This window comes from Phoca vitulina, unplaced genomic scaffold (assembly GCF_004348235.1).
Source record: "Phoca vitulina isolate PV1807 unplaced genomic scaffold, GSC_HSeal_1.0 scaffold12, whole genome shotgun sequence".
NCBI lineage: Eukaryota > Metazoa > Chordata > Mammalia > Carnivora > Phocidae > Phoca > Phoca vitulina.
The window spans coordinates 43,211,522-43,233,337 of NW_022589715.1; the positions used below are offsets into that span (position 1 = coordinate 43,211,522).

General features: G+C 38.4%; 1 protein-coding gene across 36 annotated transcripts in view; it reads left to right on the plus strand.

Annotated features, from left to right (window-relative positions):
- The window catches only part of NRXN1 (neurexin 1), a 1,121,375-nt gene that overhangs the window by 506,794 nt on the left and 592,765 nt on the right, over positions 1–21,816 (plus strand). For 28 of the 36 annotated variants that reach the window (XM_032411088.1, XM_032411091.1, XM_032411089.1 and 25 more), the window contains 3 exons: positions 11,012–11,395; positions 18,322–18,525; positions 21,093–21,119. In XM_032411088.1, coding sequence (XP_032266979.1) covers positions 11,012–11,395; positions 18,322–18,525; positions 21,093–21,119 — 615 coding nt within the window. The remainder of the gene's footprint in view (positions 1–11,011; positions 11,396–18,321; positions 18,526–21,092; positions 21,120–21,816) is intronic. The other 8 variants (XM_032411097.1, XM_032411111.1, XM_032411107.1 and 5 more) reach the window with 1 other exon arrangement.

The window sequence follows — 21,816 nt, forward strand, 5'->3', positions numbered from 1 at the left end:
TTATTTATGTTTATACCTACGGGTCCTGGTACTTTCTTGCACAATAGCAGTTATTTAATAAATATTTGGTACAAGGAAAAATAAAGAATAAAAATATGTGAATGTCTCAGTTCCAACCCACCCCTAATATTCTAAAAATAGTAGTATCATATTTACATTTGAAGAGTAATAGCACTCTTTTTGTTGTAATGCAAGTTTTTAAGGAATTTACCTTACTTCCTGACAGCAGTTTACACAATATAAGTTAACAGGTGCTGCCCTTTTTTATGAAAACAAAGCCATCCTCCAAGCCCAGGTGTCCCCCCCAAAAAATTGCAATGAGGAAGTTACATAATTGTTAGAGACTTTGGTAAGCCTGGTACAAAAATGACCGGCTCTTATGAGAACAGGACTGCTATCTTGCTTGCTTGTTCATGAGATTGCTTTATCATTTAGCAAACCTGTAGGTCGAAGGAAAATTAAGGGAAGGTGTTCACTCCTTTCTGAGGACTGGGATATGCAGCCACACAGTAAGCATGCTAATGACAGGGAAGATAGTCACCTGCACTGCCCATCTTTCTGGCAATTTGCCCTTCAGTACTTTATTCACTAAAAGGTGGATGTATGAGCCCCTTGTGTGGTGAGAAATATTGCCATCAGATGAATTTCTAGAACTTCATTGTCAGCACAAGTAATTGTATTGGGTTGTACCTCCCTTCTTCCATTCTCTGACATGGGAAAGAGACATTTTATTTCCACTTTGACTGCTACTGTTGGCCACAGCTGCTGTCTTGGTACAGTGTAGCTTCTTCCATCGCCTGAGTAGTCTGTGACCAGTGACACGGGGCCTGGTAGGCTGAGCCATGAATGGCCTTTTCAGATCCTGGGCTAGCCTGGCAAAGGAGGAACCATACAAGGTACAGAGTCAGAGTGTGTGATTTGAGTGCTGCACAAAGTGAGTATCTTCCATGGATAGCTTAGCTACTTAACAGAGCAAAACCTCTAAGCTGCTGAGTTAATAAATATGATCGAAGAGGCTCATTACTCTGCAAACTTTGCAGGACTTAGAGCTGAACGCTCCCTTACCAACCCCTCTTCCCTTTCCAGAGGTCCCCTTTCCCTTGCTTTTGCCCCCAAACTTAACACAAAATAACTGTGTCCAGGTATTTAGCTAAAATGAGAATTGTACTAAAATTAGGATGAGGTTAATGACTGTTTTCTTGGAGCATGAGTATTGTGTAAATTTGCGTTAAGCTCTTTGGCTCGGTCGAGGGTATCCTCTCAAGTATTTTTATAGCAAACTTCCAGTCATATATTTTTTTTTTTTTTTTTTGCAAACCATCATTACACATTGAAACCAAAGAGAAAACTCATTATTATTGTCAAATTCTGCTAGTGTGCAGCAGGGCACAGCAGAGCGTATCAGTGGGTATTCGTGGGTAAGCCTACATTTAACAGCTAAGAAACCATTGAGATTGAATTGAAGTCATAGAGTTCCAGTTTAAGAACTAGAAATTATAGTGGGAAAGGCACAAGGCTCTCTCCAGAGCACATAATTAGAGGTTTATAGTAATCACTGTTTGATGTGAACAGCACTTTCTGGCTATCTATTACCAGCACTGATTTCTGTGTATACCATTCATGAATCACCACACTTAAACATTTCTACTTGAACAACCATTAGACGATTTCTCTGTTTAGGTCTTGATTTAAACTTGCTCTTTGACTATAAACATTCCTCCCATGCTTCTACCTACTAGCTCGTTGCCAACACTGAAATAGTTTTAAGTAAATTTATAATATTGTTTTATATGCATGTCTCTAAACCACTACACATCAGTGGGAAAACTGAAGCACTTTATCAATAATTTATTAATTATTTGACTATCCCAATGACTGACTAGACGGAGTCAATTTTGCATAAATTTGTTACATTAAATTTTATTAAACCAATGCTTCTATTTCTTTCTTTATTTTGAACATGTTTAAAAAGAAAAAAGTCATCTATTTTCTTTCCCCCAAAACAGATTTTCAGTTTTTTTTTTTTTTTTTCGCTTTGCACATTTTCTTCCAGGCTCTGTTAACATGTATATATATATTTTAAATATAACATATGTACTTACTATTACTATATAATCAACATAATTCTTCATTGTAAGTCTGATTATAGTAGACGGGTATAATTGACCAGTTATAGAGATATGAGTACTCAGGTTCCTGTTACTAATTAAATTTCCCATCACAAGTGAATAAACATTTGGATTGTAAGCTGGCATCTCATACTGGCCGAGCTACACAGGAAGCATTCCATATCCTGTGACAGTTAATAGCTTATACAGAATTAATAACTTGGCATTCTTATTTTATTAGGCGGTCTTACGGGCTTGGTAAATCAGTCAAACCTTGAGAGATGGAACCTGCTCTCAGTCTACCAAATCTCCTTTCTGGGCTTATCAGTTTATAGGGCAGACCTTGGACTATGGTGTCAGTTGCACCCTGAGGAAATAGGCCACACCCAGCAGCCGTGACTCTCATTGTGGAGTGCTGAGTAGAAATCTGTATAAATCCTTTTTTTTTTTTTTAAAGATTTTATTTATTTATTTGACAGAGAGAGACACAGCGAGAGAGGGAGCACAAGCAGGGGGAGTGGGAGAGGGAGAAGCAGGCTTCCCGCGGAGCAGGGAGCCCAATGCGGGGCTCAATCCCAGGACCCCGGGATCATGACCCGAGCCGAAGGCAGACGCTTAACGACTGAGCCACCCAGGCGCCCCTGAGCCACTCAGGTGCCCCGAAATCTGTATAAATTCTTCAGAATAGTATTTTAATTTTAATATTTTAATTATAAAATATGCCACTTGATTGATGTTTATAACTATCCAACATTGTATATGATAATCTTAAAAATTTGTATGTATACATATTGCTATGAGTGTGTATGTGTGTTTGTATATGTGCATGTGCTTAACACATGGCATGTATGTAACATATAAATATGTGCTATTGGTGAAAATGTTCAGGCATTTCGAAAAGTACCGAAGAGTTTCCCCGTGCCACACACCTCCCTCACCAATTCATTCCCTCCTTCACAGGTAACCATGTATTTCCACGTATTTTCCTTTGTATCAATATAGCTATACATATGTTTACACTTATAAAATAAATGCAGAGCTTTTATTTACATGAACAAGACCATTCTTCACCAATTGTCAGGTAACTTAAAAAACCTACTGAAAGCTTTTCCCGTGCCATTATTTGTAATGGCAATCATGTATCCCTGAGTTTGAACATATCAGAATTTAGTCATTTCTCTATTGATGGACATTTAACTTTTTACTTTTAAAAAATTTCACTGTTTTAAACTAATTTATAAAGAAAATTTTCATGTTAGGTCTTTATGCATGTTGATCAGAATTTTTATAGCATAGATTCTGAGAACTGGAATCGCTGGGCGAAATAATTTTGAAAGCTAATGACAGGTCATTTTGCTAATAGGCCACTTCAATTTCCACTTGTCCATAGAACATGATGTGCTCTTTTTCCCCCTCTTCTTTCCCCTTACAAGATATTATCAAACTTTTAAATTTTTCCAAGATTTATTTCTTCATATGCTGGCTTAATTCCTGATATTCCTGACTCATGGGTGGATCCAAGTAAGGAGAAAACACATAGGAATAAGCATAAAACAGAATATTAAAATTTTATTTTTCTTTGTTTTTAAATAAACTTTATTTCGGTCCCTATTATAAATCTAACATGTGACATTGTGTTTTTGAAAGACACAAGGGGCACCTGGGTGGCTTAGTGGGTTAAGCTTCTGCCTTCGGGTCAGGTCATGATCCCGGGATCCTGGGATCAAGCCCCTAATCGGGCTCCCTGCTCAGAAGGGAATCTGCTTCTCCATCTCCCTGTCCTTCTGCCCTTCCCCCCACCCGTACTCACTCTCTGTCTCTCAAATACATAAATAAAATCTTTAAAAAAAAAAAAGACACAAAACTAAAAAGAAAGAAACTATCCACTCATAATCCAAAACTACCATTGTCAATATTATGGTTCCTTTTTTTTACTATTTTGTTGGACTTCTGTATTTTGCATTTTGCATCATACTATATAATCAATGTTTCATTCTACTTTTAGCACTTATATTATGTCTTGTTACTGAGTTTAAATTTGTTAATAGAATATGAATTTGGGGGCACTTGGGTGGAAGGATTGGTTAAGTGTCCACCTCTTGGTTTCAGCTCAGGTCCTGATTTCAGGGTCATGAGATTGAGCTCCACGTCTGACTCCACAGTCAGTGTGGAGTCTGCTTGAGATTCTCTCTCCCTCTGCCCCTCTCCCCTCACTCTCTCTCTCTCTCAAATAAATAAAATGAAATCTTAAAAAAAAAAGAATATGAACTTGACAAATTTTTAAGTTTTTGGAATCTGATTCTCTTCTGCAATGAAAAAGTGAAACAGGGGCGCCTGGGTGGCTCAGTTGGTTGGGCGACTGCTTTCGGCTCAGGTCATGATCCTGGAGTCCCTGGATCGAGTCCCGCATCGGGCTCCCTGCTCAGCAGAGAGTCTGCTTCTCCCTCTTACCCTCCCCCCTCTCATGTGCTCTCTCTCTCATTCTCTCTCTCTCAAATAAATAAATAAAATCTTTAAAAAAAAAAAAAAAAGATTTTAAAAAAAAAGTGAAACAGAATTATAGAAAAATAAAATTTGGGGGCGCCTGGGTGGCTCAGTCATTAAGCGTCTGCCTTCAGCTCAGGTCATGATCCCAGGGTCCTGGGATCAAGCCCCGCATCGGGCTCCCTGCTTAGTGGGAAGCCTGCTTCTCCCTCTCCCACTCCCCCTGCATGTGTTCCCTCTCTCGCTGTGTCTCTCTCTGTCAAATAAATAAATAAAATCTTTTAAAAAAAGAAAAAAGAAAAAGAAAATTTGTATGTAACTAAAATTTAAGTAGCAATTTCAGAAAACTTTTTTCAAAAAAGAACCTTAGTGACAACCAGTCAATTCCTTTATCTTTTATAAGAGCCACATTGAGGCCTAGTGAATCCAGTATTTGGCTCAGCTTGCTAGCTAGTTAGTTGCAAAAGCTAGAGCATGGAAGTTGGTTTCTCTGACCTGGCAAAAGCACTCTTATTATAGCACACAATTTTCTACCTCCCATTTCCTGGTCACTTAAACTTTTGTAGTAATTAAAACCAAATTACCTTATTTTAAATCTCCCCTTCACTCTATGCTTCTTCTCACTCTGAAAACTAGTCTGGAAGCAGAAGGGCCAAGAAAAATTACATATTTAAAAAAAAAAAAAAACAGTAGAAACTAACCAGTTATAAATACCAACAAAATGGGAAAGATGATTTCCATTTTTATAAACTAAGAACTGTTTTCAACAGTTTTTCACTTTAATGTATACTTTTACATAAAGCATGGATTCATTAGTTATGCTTCATGAATATTCTTAAATAATTATTACTTTGTCTATTTGTCACCTTTGTTTTACCCTTTACATATGCAATGAAAACGACCAGGTTTAAACATTAATATATGTTAGTGTGATTTCTTTTTTTTTTTTAAGATTTTATTCATTTATTTGACAGACAGAGAGAGCACAAGCAGGGGGAGCGGCAGAGGGAGGAGCAGACTCACCACTGAGTAGTGAGCCCAATGTGGGGCTCAATCCCAGGACCCTGGGATCATGACCTGAGCCGAAGGCAGATGCTTAATCGACTGAGCCACCCAGGCGCCCCTGTTAGTGTGATTTCTATGTTAAGATTACAAAAGTCATATGTACAGAAATGTATTTGTTTTTTAGCTGAAATTTTATTTCTTTAAGGGCAAAATAACATAGGAAGGTGTTTTAGATCCTTAAATATTGAAGCATGAAACACTGATCCAAATAGGACCACCAGCTACAGATTTTTACAGCTCAAATATAGCAATGTTTACATAAAGTATTTAATTTACCAAAAACTTCAAAGGTAATTATAGTGAAAGAAGGTAAAATGTATGAAATAATCAAGCTATTCCAAAGACAATACATATATAGTTGTAGTTCTTGGAATTAGATAGAGGGATAAACCAATAATATACTTAGATTTTTGTTTTCTCTTAAAAATTATTTACATCTGGGGGCGCCTGGGTGGCTCAGTCGTTAAGCGTCTGCCTTCGGCTCAGGTCATGATCCCGGGGTCCTGGGATCGAGTCCCACATCGGGCTCCCTGCTCGGCGGGAAGCCTGCCTCTCCCTCTCCCACTCCCCCTGCTTGTGTTCCCTCTCTCGCTGTGTCTCTCTCTGTCAAATAAATAAATAAAATCTTTAAAAAATAAATAAATAAATAAATAAATAAATAAATAAACTCTTTAAAAAAAAAAAATTATTTACATCTGGTCCTATCTCAACCTTTAGAAAATTCTCATTTTCTGTTGATATATACAGCTGTAGCAACTACTCAATTGTCTCTAATTATCAAAAATAACAAGGTTTAAGTATTCATTTCATATTTTCTTGGTAACCACTGCTTTTATAACTCAATTGTAATGAATAGGCACTTGGGACCTTAATATTGAAATTTCACTATCCTCATATATATGTGTTAAATTGGTGTAAATGAATTCAGTGATTCTGTGATGAGTCTTTTGCTTGTGTAAAAATGTCCTTTGATTCGTATCAATAATAAAATCATTAAGGAATTTGGGATTTGAATCCCTTACCAGAAATGTGTACATTTCAGGACATTTGCACATATGTAGGCTAAATATAATATCAATAGAAATATAATATAAATATAAATATAATATAATATAATGTAAATACGAGCTTGGCTCATATTTAAATACAGTTTTTATTTTGTGAATCTTCAGAATATAAAAATAATTGTTTCCATTCCCACTTAATTAAGTTCTACTCTTTTCCTTTTTTTGACGGATTTTTTACAAAGATATTCTAAAATGTAAGTGCATCTAGATTGGTAAAGCTTGTAGAGAAGATAGTAGTTGCTTTTCAGTCACAGTTGTCTCATTCTATTATATTTGTTTGCAAAATATTTGTTCTAAAGATTTTTATTGAGAGAGAGAGAGTGAGAGAGAGCATGAGAGGGGGGAGGGTCAGAGGGAGAAGCAGACTCCCCGCTGAGCAGGGAGCCCGATGCGGGACTCGATCCTGGGACCCCGGGATCATGACCTGAGCCGAAGGCAGTCGCTCAACCAACTGAGCCACCCAGGCGCCCTGCAAAATATTTTAATGAATGATATATGATATATGCATATGCTCAGCGTACCTCCTTACCTTGAATCCAGGGCTAAATTAAAGTTCTAGTTCTTCTTGGATTGTATTGGAGTTGAGGTTAGTATTATATTGCTTTTGCTTTCTCTCTGATCTTGCATTGCTTCTTCCCATGAGAACTCTAAAATTATCTCGCAAAGGGACAATGAGGAGCAATGGGAAAAACATCTTATCCTTTATGACAGTAACCTCTCAGTCTGTGGTTTTTGAACTGTGGGTTACAGCCTGTTAATCAGTCCTGAAATCAATTTGGTGGGGGATGTCCAGCATCTGTATTAATAAAATTGTGTAAGAAAAAGATATCAGAATGCCTCAGAAGTAATAGAGCTAAATATTTTTCTGTTAAACTTTTGTTTCAGCATGTGTGGGCGGGGGGGGGGGGGAGGTGCACGCGTGTGTGCCCTAGACTGTATAAAAACTGTGGATTAATTTAGGTGTTGTGATCAGAAAACTGTGGTCTAATCACAAAGTTATAGTGAATATATTACTCTGGCCACAACAAACACATTCATAAAAACATACTGGAATTTTCTTACAATTTGTTCAAAGTAGGCACCAACACACCATAAATAAAAATTAGGATACCCAGTCACTCCATCCTCACTGTCACACTATTTATGGGTGACTGTGTGAAATTCCTGGCCCAGTGAGGACACCATGACTATGGAAACTACATAGTGTACTGAGCGAGCAAACTCTGTGGAAGAGAGGAGAGCGCAGCTGTGATCCAGCCACAGAATTCCTCATCTTGGGAACCCTCCAAGCACCTCTTAGTGCAGACTTCTAACATAACGTGTACACCAAGTGTTTTGTTTTGTTTTGTTACCTCCTGAGCTGAATCAGGCTTGTTCCACGAGTAAGAAGGCATATGGGAAAATTACATATTTTTTAAAAACAAATCCCCACTCTTGTAAAACTTTGTCATTGTTCACTTGCTCCGTGTCTCCTAACAGTTGTCCCTCGATATCATATATTCATTTCTAAGAAGCCTTTTTGAACAAATTAGAAAACAGGGTGTGGCACTCATCACACTTTTGTCTTAAAAACAGAAATCATTGTGTTCATTCCATACAACTTTTGCTTAAAATACATATTATATATATATTATATATATGTATATATATATATATATATATACACATATATATATCTCCACCGTTCCTTTTGTCATTAATACTCTTTCTCATCATTTTCTAACTTCCATTAACTGCTGCAGAGGACAGGGATCATCTTTTAACTCACTTTTTTTTTTTTTAAAGATTTTATTTATTTATTTGACAGAGAGAGACACAGCGAGAGAGGGAACCCAAGCAGGGGGAGTGGGAGAGGGAGAAGCAGGCTCCCCGCTGAGCAGGGAGCCCGATGTGGGACTCGATCCCAGGACCCTGGGACCACAACCTGAGCCGAAGGCAGACGGTTAACCAACTGGGCCACCCAGGCGTCCCCATCTTTTAACTCACTTCTTAAAGCATTTTGGACAGTTAAAAATGCTTGTAATGAAATTCTAGTAGGAAGAGAAAAATGACACCATTCTATCTCAAAATCATATATTTCACTTCCCCCAAATTATATTTTTTCGTATTTTTTCTAAGTAGGATTTTATGTACATATATGTTCCTAAATGAGTTTTCTTCCAGACACTTGCACAAATGTGACCTGTAAAAGTGAATACATTGTCCTTTTGCCTTTTTGCTGCCTCCCTCCAAAATCCCTGTTATGCTCCCCTCTTAGAAGGCCAAAATAGCAATGCCTTTGAGTGTTTCTCCTCTGGGAGCTTTTTGCATTTCTTTCTGTGGAAGTCTAGAGAGACAAATGTCCCCTTAATGACTTGGCTGCCTGTGCAGTCTCTGTCACTGGCGTCCATGGCCTTCTCTTATACAGAAACAGATCCCATTACACTGCCCGTCTTGAGAAGTGCCCCTTCTGCTGGGGTTTGGAATGCTCCTGGGAACAGTGCAGAGGCCAGTGGCCCTGCATCCTTAGTTAGATGCTTGTTTGACATTGATCCCAGGCTGTATTTTCACCTGGGGATGGACTTTAGGTATTCTGTGAAACCGCTAAAATGCATCTTCCTACCTATCCTCTATCCACACTAGACTCTCCCTTTCTGTCCCTACCTGTGTACCCCATCTTGTGTCTCCTGGCCTCCCTTGTACGTCTGCCCCCCAAATCCCTGAAGCTCTCTGTCGGCAGCTAGCATGGCACCAGACATTTCTAATCTACTTTCTCTCTTAATACCCTACCTATTCTGCTTTATGGTCTAGACCTGAAAAATAAATCTGGAACAATCTGGTAAGGTATAGTGGGGTGCCCTTTTCAGGTACATTATTTTCATTTTTACAGATATCCTTCTGGAGATAGAACATTGGTGGAATTTTGAGTAATCTGGTGGTACGTGATAGAAGTTTTAATCAAAAACTGCCTTCTGCCTTTCATTTTTTCTTCATTTAATGGTTCCCACAAATATTTTTCTGTGATTCTCAATTAATCCCATGTGAATGTCTACCTTTTCATCCTTTGCTTAAAACCAGGGTTCCTGTATATTTGTAAACTAATAGAATTATTCTCCTATTACATTTGGAGTGAGCAGGAAAAATTTGCCAATTTAGATGACTAACTAGTTGGGATTAATGGGTTAGCCTGGTGATGGGTATTAAAGAGGGCACGTTCTGCATGGAGCATTGGGTGTTATGCACAAACAATGAATCATGGAACGCTACATCTAAAACTAATGATGTAATGTATGGGGATTAACATAACAATAAAAAAATTTAAAAAAAAATTTTAAAAAGTAAACAGCCAGTTTGACTTGGTTCTTGGTTATATTCACTATAACTGTAACTGTAATTCACTATAAGCATCATGATACACAACATTTATGCAGTGCTTATTATAAGCCAGATACTTTATTAATATCATTTTATTTAGCACTTAGAGCAACCATGAGAGGTATGTCATATTACTATATCCATATTACGGATGAGTAGACCAAGACCATAGAGCTTATCAATAGATTGATACAGTTAAGAGTGGTAAAGTCAGGGGCGCCTGGGTGGCTCAGTCATTAAGCGTCTGCCTTTGGCTCAGGTCATGATCTCAGGGTCCTGGGATCGAGCCCGTATCGGGCTCCCTGCTCGGCGGGAAGCCTGCTTCTCCCTCTCCCACTCCCCCTGCTTGTGTTCCCTCTCTCGCTGTGTCTCTCGGTCAAATAAATAAAATCTTAAAAAAAAAAAAAGTGGTAAAGTCAAGTTTTGACATAGATGATCTGTCAAACTATTGTGTTCCTTAAAATCAATCAAGTCAGTTGAAGGTGAGAGCATGCAACATTTTTTTTTTTTTTTTAGTTTGCAGATGCACACCAGCTTTGAAAATGAGCGCTCACCAATCATGAATCTGACTTTATTCCAAAGGGTAGTATATAATGTCAACTTCTCCTTCTTTCTCTTTCTTTCCTGACTGAACTGTTGGAGAGTGATATAGAATGCTGATTTCTCTTTCTTTCCCTCCTTTTTTTTTTTTAATCTTCCTTTTTTTCTTTTCTTTACTAAACTGTGAAGGCTGACAAACACTCTTGGTTGGCCGCCCACTTTGGTTTTTGCTCCCCTGGGAAGGATAAGTAAGGTACCTGAGGACCTGAAAGAAGAATCGGAGCTGTCTGTCCTCAAGCAGTGTACCCCTAGGCAGATGAAAGGGAGAAAGTGTGCTTTTTCGAGCATGTTGCACTCCGTAAAGACCCGTGTGTTCTCTTGTCTCTGCAACAGGTACCATTTCTGTCAACACCCTGCGCACACCCTACACGGCACCTGGCGAGAGCGAGATTCTGGACCTGGATGATGAGCTGTACCTGGGGGGCTTGCCGGAAAACAAGGCTGGCCTCATTTTCCCCACCGAGGTGTGGACTGCCCTGCTCAACTACGGCTACGTGGGCTGCATTAGAGATTTGTTCATTGACGGCCAGAGCAAAGATATCCGGCAAATGGCTGAAATTCAAAGTACTGCTGGAGTGAAGCCCTCCTGCTCAAGGGAAACAGCAAAACCGTGCCTTAGCAACCCTTGCAAAAACAATGGCATGTGCAGGGATGGGTGGAACAGATATGTCTGTGATTGTTCCGGAACAGGCTACCTTGGCAGGTCCTGCGAGAGAGGTAGGATTCCAAAACCCAAGCAGCTGACTCCCCTGAAACGAAAACATGTATTAAATGTTGACCTCAGACCTTGAACTGACCATGGGAGCGTAATGCATGCTCTGCTGAGGTAAACGCCTGCAGGCCTAGCAGCCACGCCGGGCATACTACTGATGAGCCCTCCATGATTTTCAGAGGGGCTGATTCTGGGAAGACACAGAGTTTGAAGTATATTGCAAGAAGAAATATTTGAGTCTTCCATATCTTCTAGAGTCTGGGCCTAAGATGTATGATCGATAGCAACCGCTGTTTCTTTTGCCCAGTTTTTAATTTCAGGACCCTAGAAAGTAAAGAAGGTATGAATTAGAGATATTTATGGCATCCAGTGATAATATCCATGGCCAGAAAAAGAGCATGTGAGGCAACTTCCCTAACACTATGGCGTGAGACTTAAGTTAGCCTGTTCACTTCACTTCGGTCCCCTTCCCCAAGTTTGAAATTTAGAAAGTAAGATGACTTTCAGTCATCTGATTTACATCGACAGTTTCAGAAGTGCACCCTAATTTCAAAGACACTTACCTTTGCCTAGGACCTGAGTGATCACAGAGGATGTATATAGCTCTATTGTATTAAGGCTCGGTGTGTCTGCTGAGCCTCTGAGTAGCTGCCTCCCTTTCTTCTCTAGTAGGAAGCATAGCCACATTTCTTTTTTCTTTTCCTCTCCCATTAGAAGGAGAAGAATAAGGATTAGAGGAAGAATGAAGAGTGAAGACAAACCACTGTTTGTCTGCAGACTAAAGGGGGAACAGCAGAGAAACAAAGTGCTCCCGTCGACCTAGCAGTGTCAGATGAATGCTTTAGTCACTATACCCATTGCCACTCATTTTCAACAATGGAACCAAAACATCAATATGGAAAACTATCGATGAGTTGTTCCATTGTCCTCTCATGCTTCAAATAACATCGGTGCATTAGACATTTAGCCTGAAAGCACCTGGCATGTATTGTCTAAACCATGTACATTTAGTCTTCTTTCCCCCTTCCATCCTGAAATAGTTTAATTTGTTTAAGCTCACACTGCCTAGAGAACAAAAACAGTGATTTTCTAGAATCCAAAGTTGAGATGTGGCTTCGGTTATTTGTCTTAATAAAGAGGTCCAGCTTATCAGTTCTATTATTAACATTAATCAACATAAAAATAATAATAATAATTTAATAATCTAATAGTGATCTTAAATTACCAACCAAAATACTGCCCTGTTCTGCATTATACAGCTGGCTAGGTCAATAGATGGGTAAGTATTTTAATCACCTAGATCCATTCATTCTCCTAGTACTGAATTGCAATTCCTATCAAGGGTCATTAGAGGCTAGCTGTTTCTGTGTAGTTTCACTTGTAAGGTGTATATGCTCTGTGAATTCCCTCTTCTCATTTCCCCCTCTAATTTCAGTTTATTTGTTTCAGTAGTTTGGTCTTTAGAAACTGGCAAAAGGGGCCAACAACAACCACCAAAAAGGCAACCAAGTTTGTAAGATATATTACAAGTTAGACATAATGGGAGATTCGCAGACCTGTAGGATTTAAGCTGCTGTTTTCTCTTTAATCACTCAGAGAGCTGCCAGTTAGTCGGATGCCTCCTGCTTATGTGAAGCTAGAAAAGGATGTAACCCAACTGTCACAGATTACAAAAGCCTTCAGTTAAATATGCGTGGTGTACCACCCTGTGGCAAGATCCCGTTACTACATATGGCAGAAATAAAAATAGAAATTGTCAAGCTTCTTGAGCCAGAATGAGGGAAAAGGAGTATTTATATTTTGCAATAATTAGAAGGAGGGGTGGCAAGCATATGTAGATTTGCAAATGAGAATTTAATAGCAAGCTTCATCACTGGGATTCGGCATATGTTTTCATCTGACAGGTGGCTAGAAAATTCTGCAGATTTCTTTGTCTCCAGGTTCGTTGTGTGTTGAGGGAAAAAATGGTCATTTTTGTGTGATTTTTGTTTCTGGACTACCCAGCGTATTGTTAGAAGTCTTTGTTTTTCAGAATTAATTTTCTTGCTCACATTATGGTATCTCCTGAGAACAGTGGTGATGTGGGATGCTTGTCATGCTCAATACCACAGAATTTGGCTTCTGTCCAGTTCCCAGCTATGCCCTAGTTCAGTCAACATAAGATCTGCCCAACCCTTGGGGTTTCCAATTCAAAAGAAAGAGCTATGACTGTGGGTCTTCTCCAGATACACTCTGATCACATAAGGCTGTTAATCACCTAAGAGTTGGTTGACAACTTCTGAAATTTAAAAAAAATGAAGGTACTAATAGTCTCTATGTTACTATTACTGAGCAATAATTGATAATTTATAAAGATTATTATTCATAGTAATTAAAAAGTGTGGTCAAGTCCTTGGATAATGCAGCCTGAGGAATAATATCGCAGTCACATTACTATAGAAAATTTTTTACTCTGCATTAAGTAAGCAAAGGAATTTAGAAGAAAGAAAGAGTATTTGTTGACTTAGGCAACTAGGAAAATAGTATTTTATGTGTATCGATCCCATAAGGAAGAGTAATATAGAAATAATGTGCAATTGAATATAAATTAAATTCAGCATTTTCCCTCCCACTTTATTTTAAATAAAGCTGAGAATTTGTGGAGACTTACTTGGCCTTGTAGAAATTATTCTTGGTTATGTGTATATGTTGTAATCAGAGGTCTGCTCTATACTTGTTTGTTAAAACTCTAACAGATGGAGGGACAGATGTCAGAGCAATATAATTTGGCTCCCTGTCTGATTTTCATCGTTGCGCACAATATGTGACTGCCTTTCGGCAAAAGTGAGCACAGGTGTACACTTTAGACGGCAAGAAGGAATAATACAGAAGAGCAAATTTATCAAACTTAACGACAAGGGGGAAGGAGATGCAGGAGACAAAGCTGAAACTTTTTTCTCCCCCTCTGGGAAGTATTGTATTGGAATTAGCCTTTTAAAGTACTCTTTTGTGTTCTAAGTGGTAAATAATTTTACTAATGTGAAAGGATGCTGCCAAATAGCATAACCTTCAAATGTCAGAGTGTTGTTTACCATTTATTTGGCAACTCTGGACTCCAACCCTGTACATTTTCCATTTCTTGTCTAATTAAACATTAACTCTAATTATGAGGAATCATTTAGGTGTTCATTTGTCGTTTATCAACAAGTTATTTTCACATTGAGAATTATTTAAAATGTACTCAAGTTTTATTACTTTACTATGTTATTTCATTCCTGCAGTTTTTTGGAGAAGGTTACAGGCTAATGATTCTGATTATTTTTCTACTTTGTATTGTATTTCATACTATGTTTATGATTCATTGTCAGTCATCTCTGTTTCTGAAAGGATATTCCCCCTCCTTAGTTTTTAATCAAATTAAGCTGCATTTTATAGAAGATTGTAAAATCATTTTAAAAATGTGATTATTGAATAATACACGCTAGATTTATAGACTAAACAAATAAAAGAAAACTAACAACATTTCAGTTCTTTTATCAATATGATACCAAAGAACTGAGCAATTGATAATGACTTTTAAATGTTTATTCAGGTGTTTGTTGCTCTATAGATATGGACAATGATTAGCTACAGTTTAGGCAAAGAAATAGTAAGGATCAAGTCTCCTTTAAGATTATACAAGAAACACGTTTTTTCTAGAGTTCACCATAGCTTTACAATCATGTTTTAATTATTTTTTTAATTTATTTATTTATTTGAGAGAGAGAGAGAGAAAGAACATGGGTGCAGGGTGCAGGAGGAGCAGAGGGAGAAGGAGAGAAAGAGAATCTCAAGCAGACTCCCTGCTGATCATGGAGCCCGACACGGGGCTCCATCTCACAACCCTGAGATCATGACCTGAGCCGAAATCAAGAGTCAGGCACTTATCTGACTGAGATACCCAGGTGGCCCTTAATTATTTTTTGAGTAAACTACTACTAGCTTTTCTTTTAGGAAACTTATCTAATAAAAATATGCGGTACAGTGTAGAACCACTATATTTTAAAAGGATATTTTATTTTCTCAAAGTCAGGTCAGTGCCTAGCCACAGGACTGGTATTTTGATAAATGGACATGTTTCCTTGTCTGTCTGTGGCACATTGTGTCCTTCAAAGTAGACTTCAGCAAATATTTTGTTTACCTACTTTACCAAAACTGGATTCTACTTAACAATAGGCAGAGTAAATACTTAACTTCTTTAGTGAGCATTTATGTAAGCTTGATATCCAAACTGAAATAAGCTTTTTCATATATCTTCAGTATCAGATGCAATCATTAATTCAGTTAAATATGTACTGAGGCTCTTCTACGTGCCTGGCCCTTTTCAGGGCACACAGGTGCTACTAGAACAATGCATAGGAGAGCCTAACCCCTGCCCTCAAGACACTTATATTCTAAAGGGTGAAGCAGATAACAGTATGCAAACAAATAAGAAATGGTAATTGTGAAAAAAAATGAGTAAGTAGATATGGAATGACTGGAAGATGGATCAATGGGGTGCTTGGAGCAGACATCTGAAGTCACATTTGACCGGAGACCTGAATGCCAAAGGAACCAGCCATGTAGAGATTTAGGGTTAAGCCTGTTAAGACAGAGGGGTCCATAAGGGCAAGTACTTGAATGGGAGATGAAATCAGTGTGGCTGGAGTTAACTAAATAAGTAGTGGAGATGCTGAAAGCTGAGGCCATTGAGAAGGGCTGGGGCCAGGGCGCCTGGGTGGCTCAGTTGGTTAAGCGACTGCCTTCGGCTCAGGTCATGATCCTGGAGTCCCGGGATCGAGTCCCGCATCGGGCTCCCTGCTCGGCAGGGAGTCTGCTTCTCCCTCTGACCCTCCCCCCCTCTCATGTGCTCGCTCTCTCTCAAATAAATAAATAAAATCTTTAAAAAAAAAAAAAAAAAAAGAAGGGCTGGGGCCAGATCCCAGAGAACCTTATAGGTAGAAAAGGAGTATAGCTTTTATTCTAACTGCAGTGGAAAACTATTGGTGGGAGGTGGGGAGAGAGAATTTAAGCAATGTAGGAATATAATCTGATTTACTTCTTTAAAAGTTTAGCTTGGCTGCTGTGTATAGGAAGAAGGAGTAGAAATGGGGAAACCGCTGAGGGAGCTATGATAGTGGTCTAGGTGGGAGATTAGAGCAGAGTCAGAGATACTTCAGTGATAAGGGTAAGATGTGATAAATTCAGGAAATGGATTGGAATTAGAGCCTACAAGACTTGTAGACTTGCACGTAGATTGGGCATTGTGGAGAGTTTAAGAGAAAAATCAGAAAAGCTAAGTTCTGAACAATGGGATTATGCCATTTACTAGCATAGAGAACATCGGTGAAGGAGCATGCTGAGTTGGTTCATCTGGAGGGTGCCTATAGTATTCAAATTGGAAATGTTAATTGGGCAATGGAGGAAGGAGCTCAGGAGAGAAGTCAGGCTGTTAGTAAGTATTCGGGGGATTTGACCAAGATCCCTTAAGTCAAGGGGTAGGTGGAAGAGAAGAGCACCAAGAAGGGAGACCTGGAAGGAACCTTCCATTCTTCATTGTTCCGGATGTGCATTCAGTCCCATGATGACAACAACTAATGATTAAAGTCTGTCAGAAGCAATATTAGACTTTCCTGACTTTTTGAAAGACAAACTTGCAAAACCACAACTCCAGAATATAGTCCTAATAATAAGCAACTGTATCACAGTTGCAATTAGTAAAGCTAATTGTTGTGCCATGTAAGTAGGCAAGATAATGAGAATTTCCTAGTTTCTTTTAATTCCAGGTAGTTTTTCTTTTATTAAATGGTATTCTGAGTTGTTAGAAACAATGAGAAAGCAGAATTACTCATACTTGTTTTGCAACGTTCCACCACCATATGGTGTTTAACATTAAAGGGTTCTATTTCTTAAAGCAGGCAGTCTGTGATCAACAGTTTCTGCTGTCCTCTTCTTTGTGTGTTTAATACAGTATTAAGCAACTTCTCTCTTAAAGCAGTCCCCTTTGGTTTAGTACCACACACCCACACAAGCCCTGCAGACCCACCCCCATGTTTATCCAATATTACCAAGGTACATAGTTATTGACTTTTTGGTCATAGCTTCACATTTTCAGAACACCAGGGTAGTGCTTATAGGAGATGATTTCAGTTACTCCTTACCTGTAAATAAAGCTTAAAATGAAGTTTCAGTTTGTGTCTTTGTAAAAATCAATTACCTTGTTAAACAAAGTGACTCAGAAGAAGCATCACCTGTTGATTGGACCTACTATTTTTTCTTCTCTTTTTGAACATCACCTTTGGTAAAATGTTGACCTTATTCCTACATTTAAGTCATTTCTTTTCCTTTTTTTTTTTTTTTTTTAATCTTATGAAGGCAGATATTATGAAAGAAGATAATGATAGTAACTTCTCTTAGAGTCATGGACTGTTAGGGTAAGCGAAGGCCTGAGAGATCCTCTGCTAGCACCTCCTCATTTTGTTGATGGAAGATTTGGAGCTAAGGCAGATTTCACAGGGCTAGTCAGTGGCCTAGCCATATAGAAACATACATTAAGTAATTGCTAGTGATTCGTCCCAGGCTCATGCTATGGCTGCAGACAAAAGAATGTGATCTCTGCCTTTGAGAAGGGAGACACATACATCAACATCGATGAACCAACACGATGAATGCTATATAGAAATGCTATGCGATCCAAAAGGGGAGTAGCGCCCTCTCGTGCCTGTACTTGAGTAGAGACTTCACGGAAGTCCTCTTCACTGTCACTTCTCTTCTTGGTTTAAAAAAAAAAAAAATCGCTCATTTCTAAGGAAGATGAGTTGGGTTTGTAGTATTGTGTTCTATCTGGAAGCCATTAACGGGTCGTGCTTTTCCCTTTCAAAGTATAAAGGTACCAAACTGACCAAGAACTTTTATATTCATTTCCCATCCGTAGAGGCAACGGTTCTGAGCTATGATGGGAGTATGTTTATGAAAATCCAGCTCCCAGTGGTGATGCACACAGAGGCCGAGGACGTGTCCTTACGGTTCCGATCCCAGCGTGCGTATGGCATCCTCATGGCAACCACCTCTAGAGACTCGGCAGACACCCTCCGCCTGGAGCTGGATGCGGGGCGTGTGAAACTGACGGTCAATCTAGGTAACAACTCGCCTTCCCCCATAAAACTAATACTTTTCACTTTTTGTTCAGTTTTGCCTGCAAACATTTACTGAGTAGCCTGTTTTGCCATGGAAAGTTAAAACACTTAATGGTCTCATTTTCATCATTTAAATTAATTTAGGTTTTGGGGGCATCTTTTGATTGTTTCATTTTGTTTAACGTAATTTACCATTTTGTGATTTCTACCACTGAGGATTCTTAAAGGGGAAGCCGTATGTATCAATGAGGTCAATTGAAAGTATAAATTGTTAAGCTTGAAGAGGCCTCAAATAATTTCCACTGTTATGTTTACTGATACTCTGATTTGCTATAGGTGATACCCTTTCAGATGAATAAAAATCCATCTGCTTTTACTTTAGATAACATCTGCACAAAATATCAAATTTCTACTCCGTGATGTAGATCAATAGTTGCTTTTACTCTACTCCCTGGGCTTCTCCTTTGACTAGTCACCTTTGTGGTACCCCATCTTTTCTGTTTGGAAATACTGTGTGGTGATACCTTGCTACCAAACAGCAATCCACAACCCTTCAATGCCCAAAGACTGCGGCCCGTAGCAAACAGCCATGAGAACACGGAAACACAGACTCTTCTACAGAGAAATAATGCTTTCCTGCTTCATCATAGCGTTAGGGGAGAGTCACTACAGTAAAACCTCACAAAGCTGTATGAAATATGGGGGAAGGCTAGGCCGAATTAAGAGTCGGAATTGTAGACTTAAAAAAATACACAGTTTTGTTTTCGATTACATTCCAAAACACAAATTGATAGCTAGGCAGGCTTCTTAAGGGAAGGTCTTACGAGGCTGATTTTAATGGGTGGATAAGAATTATCAGTCATTAGGGTGTTGTGTCATGCAAGTCGTGCCATCAGTGTACAGGGAAGTCCTGGCATTCGGTTTTCTTCCTGAAGCTGATCTTCTACAACTTGTTTTGTTTAATTTTTCTCAGGCAATCTCTGTTGGTAAAGAATTATAAATATTCTGCCCAAGAAGTTTCATTATTATCATTAGCTCCAAGAGGAGTACAAATTAATGAGGTTTTACTGTATTTCCTGGAAATGCTAAACACACACAAAAATAAATTAATGGAGAAAGAACAATAAATTTGAAACACAGATTGACACGAAGAGTAGCAAAATGTGATGAGGTGAGGCATTTGTGGAAACTCTACCTACATTTTCAAATTGTGCTGGGCAGAATGGTAGCTCATAAAATATAAAATTATTGCAGTGAAAGCTTATTGCATACAATTACATTCAATAAATATTAGTTAAATAAAGCTAAATAATAAGGGTGGTTTTTAAAAGATCACTAAAGAACGCACTGCACTGTCATTTACTGTTCTGTTAGAGTTCCCTCTAGTGACAAGGATAGGTTACTACAACAATTCAAAGGAAATTGCCTACTCGCAGTAAAGGGGCTGCTAGCCCAAGTGGAAACACTCATGGGAATTTTCCAACAGCAAAGCATTCTGTGGAAAGAGTTGTGTAGGTGCTGGTCCTTGGCTGTTTGCAACCACTTTTCTGATGCGGTTGACGACACATGACAAACTCAGCTATATGGAAACAGAATCTAGGTTTCTATTTTTCATGTTCCCCAAAGGCATTAATTAAATACAGCAACGAAAACCAACAAATATGTATCTATACATAAAATAAACATAAAACATCCCACACAGTCCTTTAAAGACAACCCTTATAATCACAGTCTGTGTTATTCAGATCAGACATTCTGTTCTTAGAGAATCTGTGTTTATAGAAGAAGGAAGTGTAAGAAAAGGAAGATCAATACCAGTGTTAACCATGACACTTAGTACATAGAGATAACATTGTTCACTCCTAAGAGAGGCATAGGCTCATGTGCTCTGAAGAATGACATTGCTCCTTAGCCACTCGAGGCTTCTAAAGGAAAATACAGTTGTTTCTTACTTCCTCCAATTAATACAAGGCATGGAATCCAGCCAGTATCTGGCTGTTACCTTTTTTGCCTAAGCCAATGATAATAATAACAAAAATAAAAAATACATTAGGGTGAGATTAGAATAACTTCGACTTGCTCTCCATTTGACCACCACAATTCTCAAGAGTTCTGTTGGCCTTTGTGGGATATTAGACTCTGAAGGTCCAAGATGTCTGAGCCTAGCTGGGCTTGCACTATACCCCATTGTGACGGAGCACTTTTTAATTACGCTGAAAACAATGATAATGTTCTTTCACAGATGGGGAGAAAGTCGCAGCCTCTCTAAGCCAAACATCTTTGACAGTTAACAACTCTTTCTTTCACTTAGATTTGTCACCATGTAGCTTTGTTTGAATTGGCCATTTAAAACAAAACAAAACAAAACAAAACCTTCTATCGTTGTTTCCAATGTGAAGTTTTATAACAATGAATCTGGGTTCTAGAAGTATGTAAAGAATACATGATATGGACTGGCCATATTTGCATGTGTCTGTCCCCGGAAGGGTGGACTGTGATTTTATTGGATGTCTGCAGCTATTACCTTGAAGGATAAATTTTCATTTTTCATCTATTCTTCCCCATCTAGATTGTATCAGGATTAACTGTAATTCCAGTAAGTGCCTATTCAAAATTTTTAAAATGTTATTCCTCCATTATGATGTAAGCTAGTACAGAAAAAAAAAAAAATGAGAGCAAGAGAAAGACGTTTATCAAACTCATGAGTTCACTTCTGAAGTATACCAGTCCATCATCTGGGTTGTAAAAATTCATTTTGAAATCTGTCCAGCTGAAGACTTTCCTGCTGTAGTTCCTACATCTAAGTGGGAAAAGAGGTGACAAATATTTGAGAGCAGAGGGTGCACACACCTCTATAGACCTCTGAATAAGGCAAGTAGCATTTGTATTTTGCCTGATCTTGGACTCCAGTAGCTCTCGTCATCACCAAATTAGGAAAACAATACTGTGGGTCTATTTCCTTCACTTTCTGTTTTTATCTCTTGACTCAAAATATAGAAAAAAATTGAATCCCTTTTATTTTGAGAGCTACTGCTAAACTCTTCTAAATTCAACCAAAATTTTACTTAGAAAAATGTATTTTTCAATGTTATATGTATACTTGTAAAGAAAATTACTTGTCTAAGAGTTTTTTCTTGTTCATTAAGAGTATTTACATGATGAATTTTTACATCCTCATCACATATCTGCAAAAATAATCAAAACCCTTCAAATCTGTGATATGCATGCCAAATGATGAATCAGAAAAGATGCATGGACTGAGTTTTATTTGACTATGGACTAGAGAACCTGAA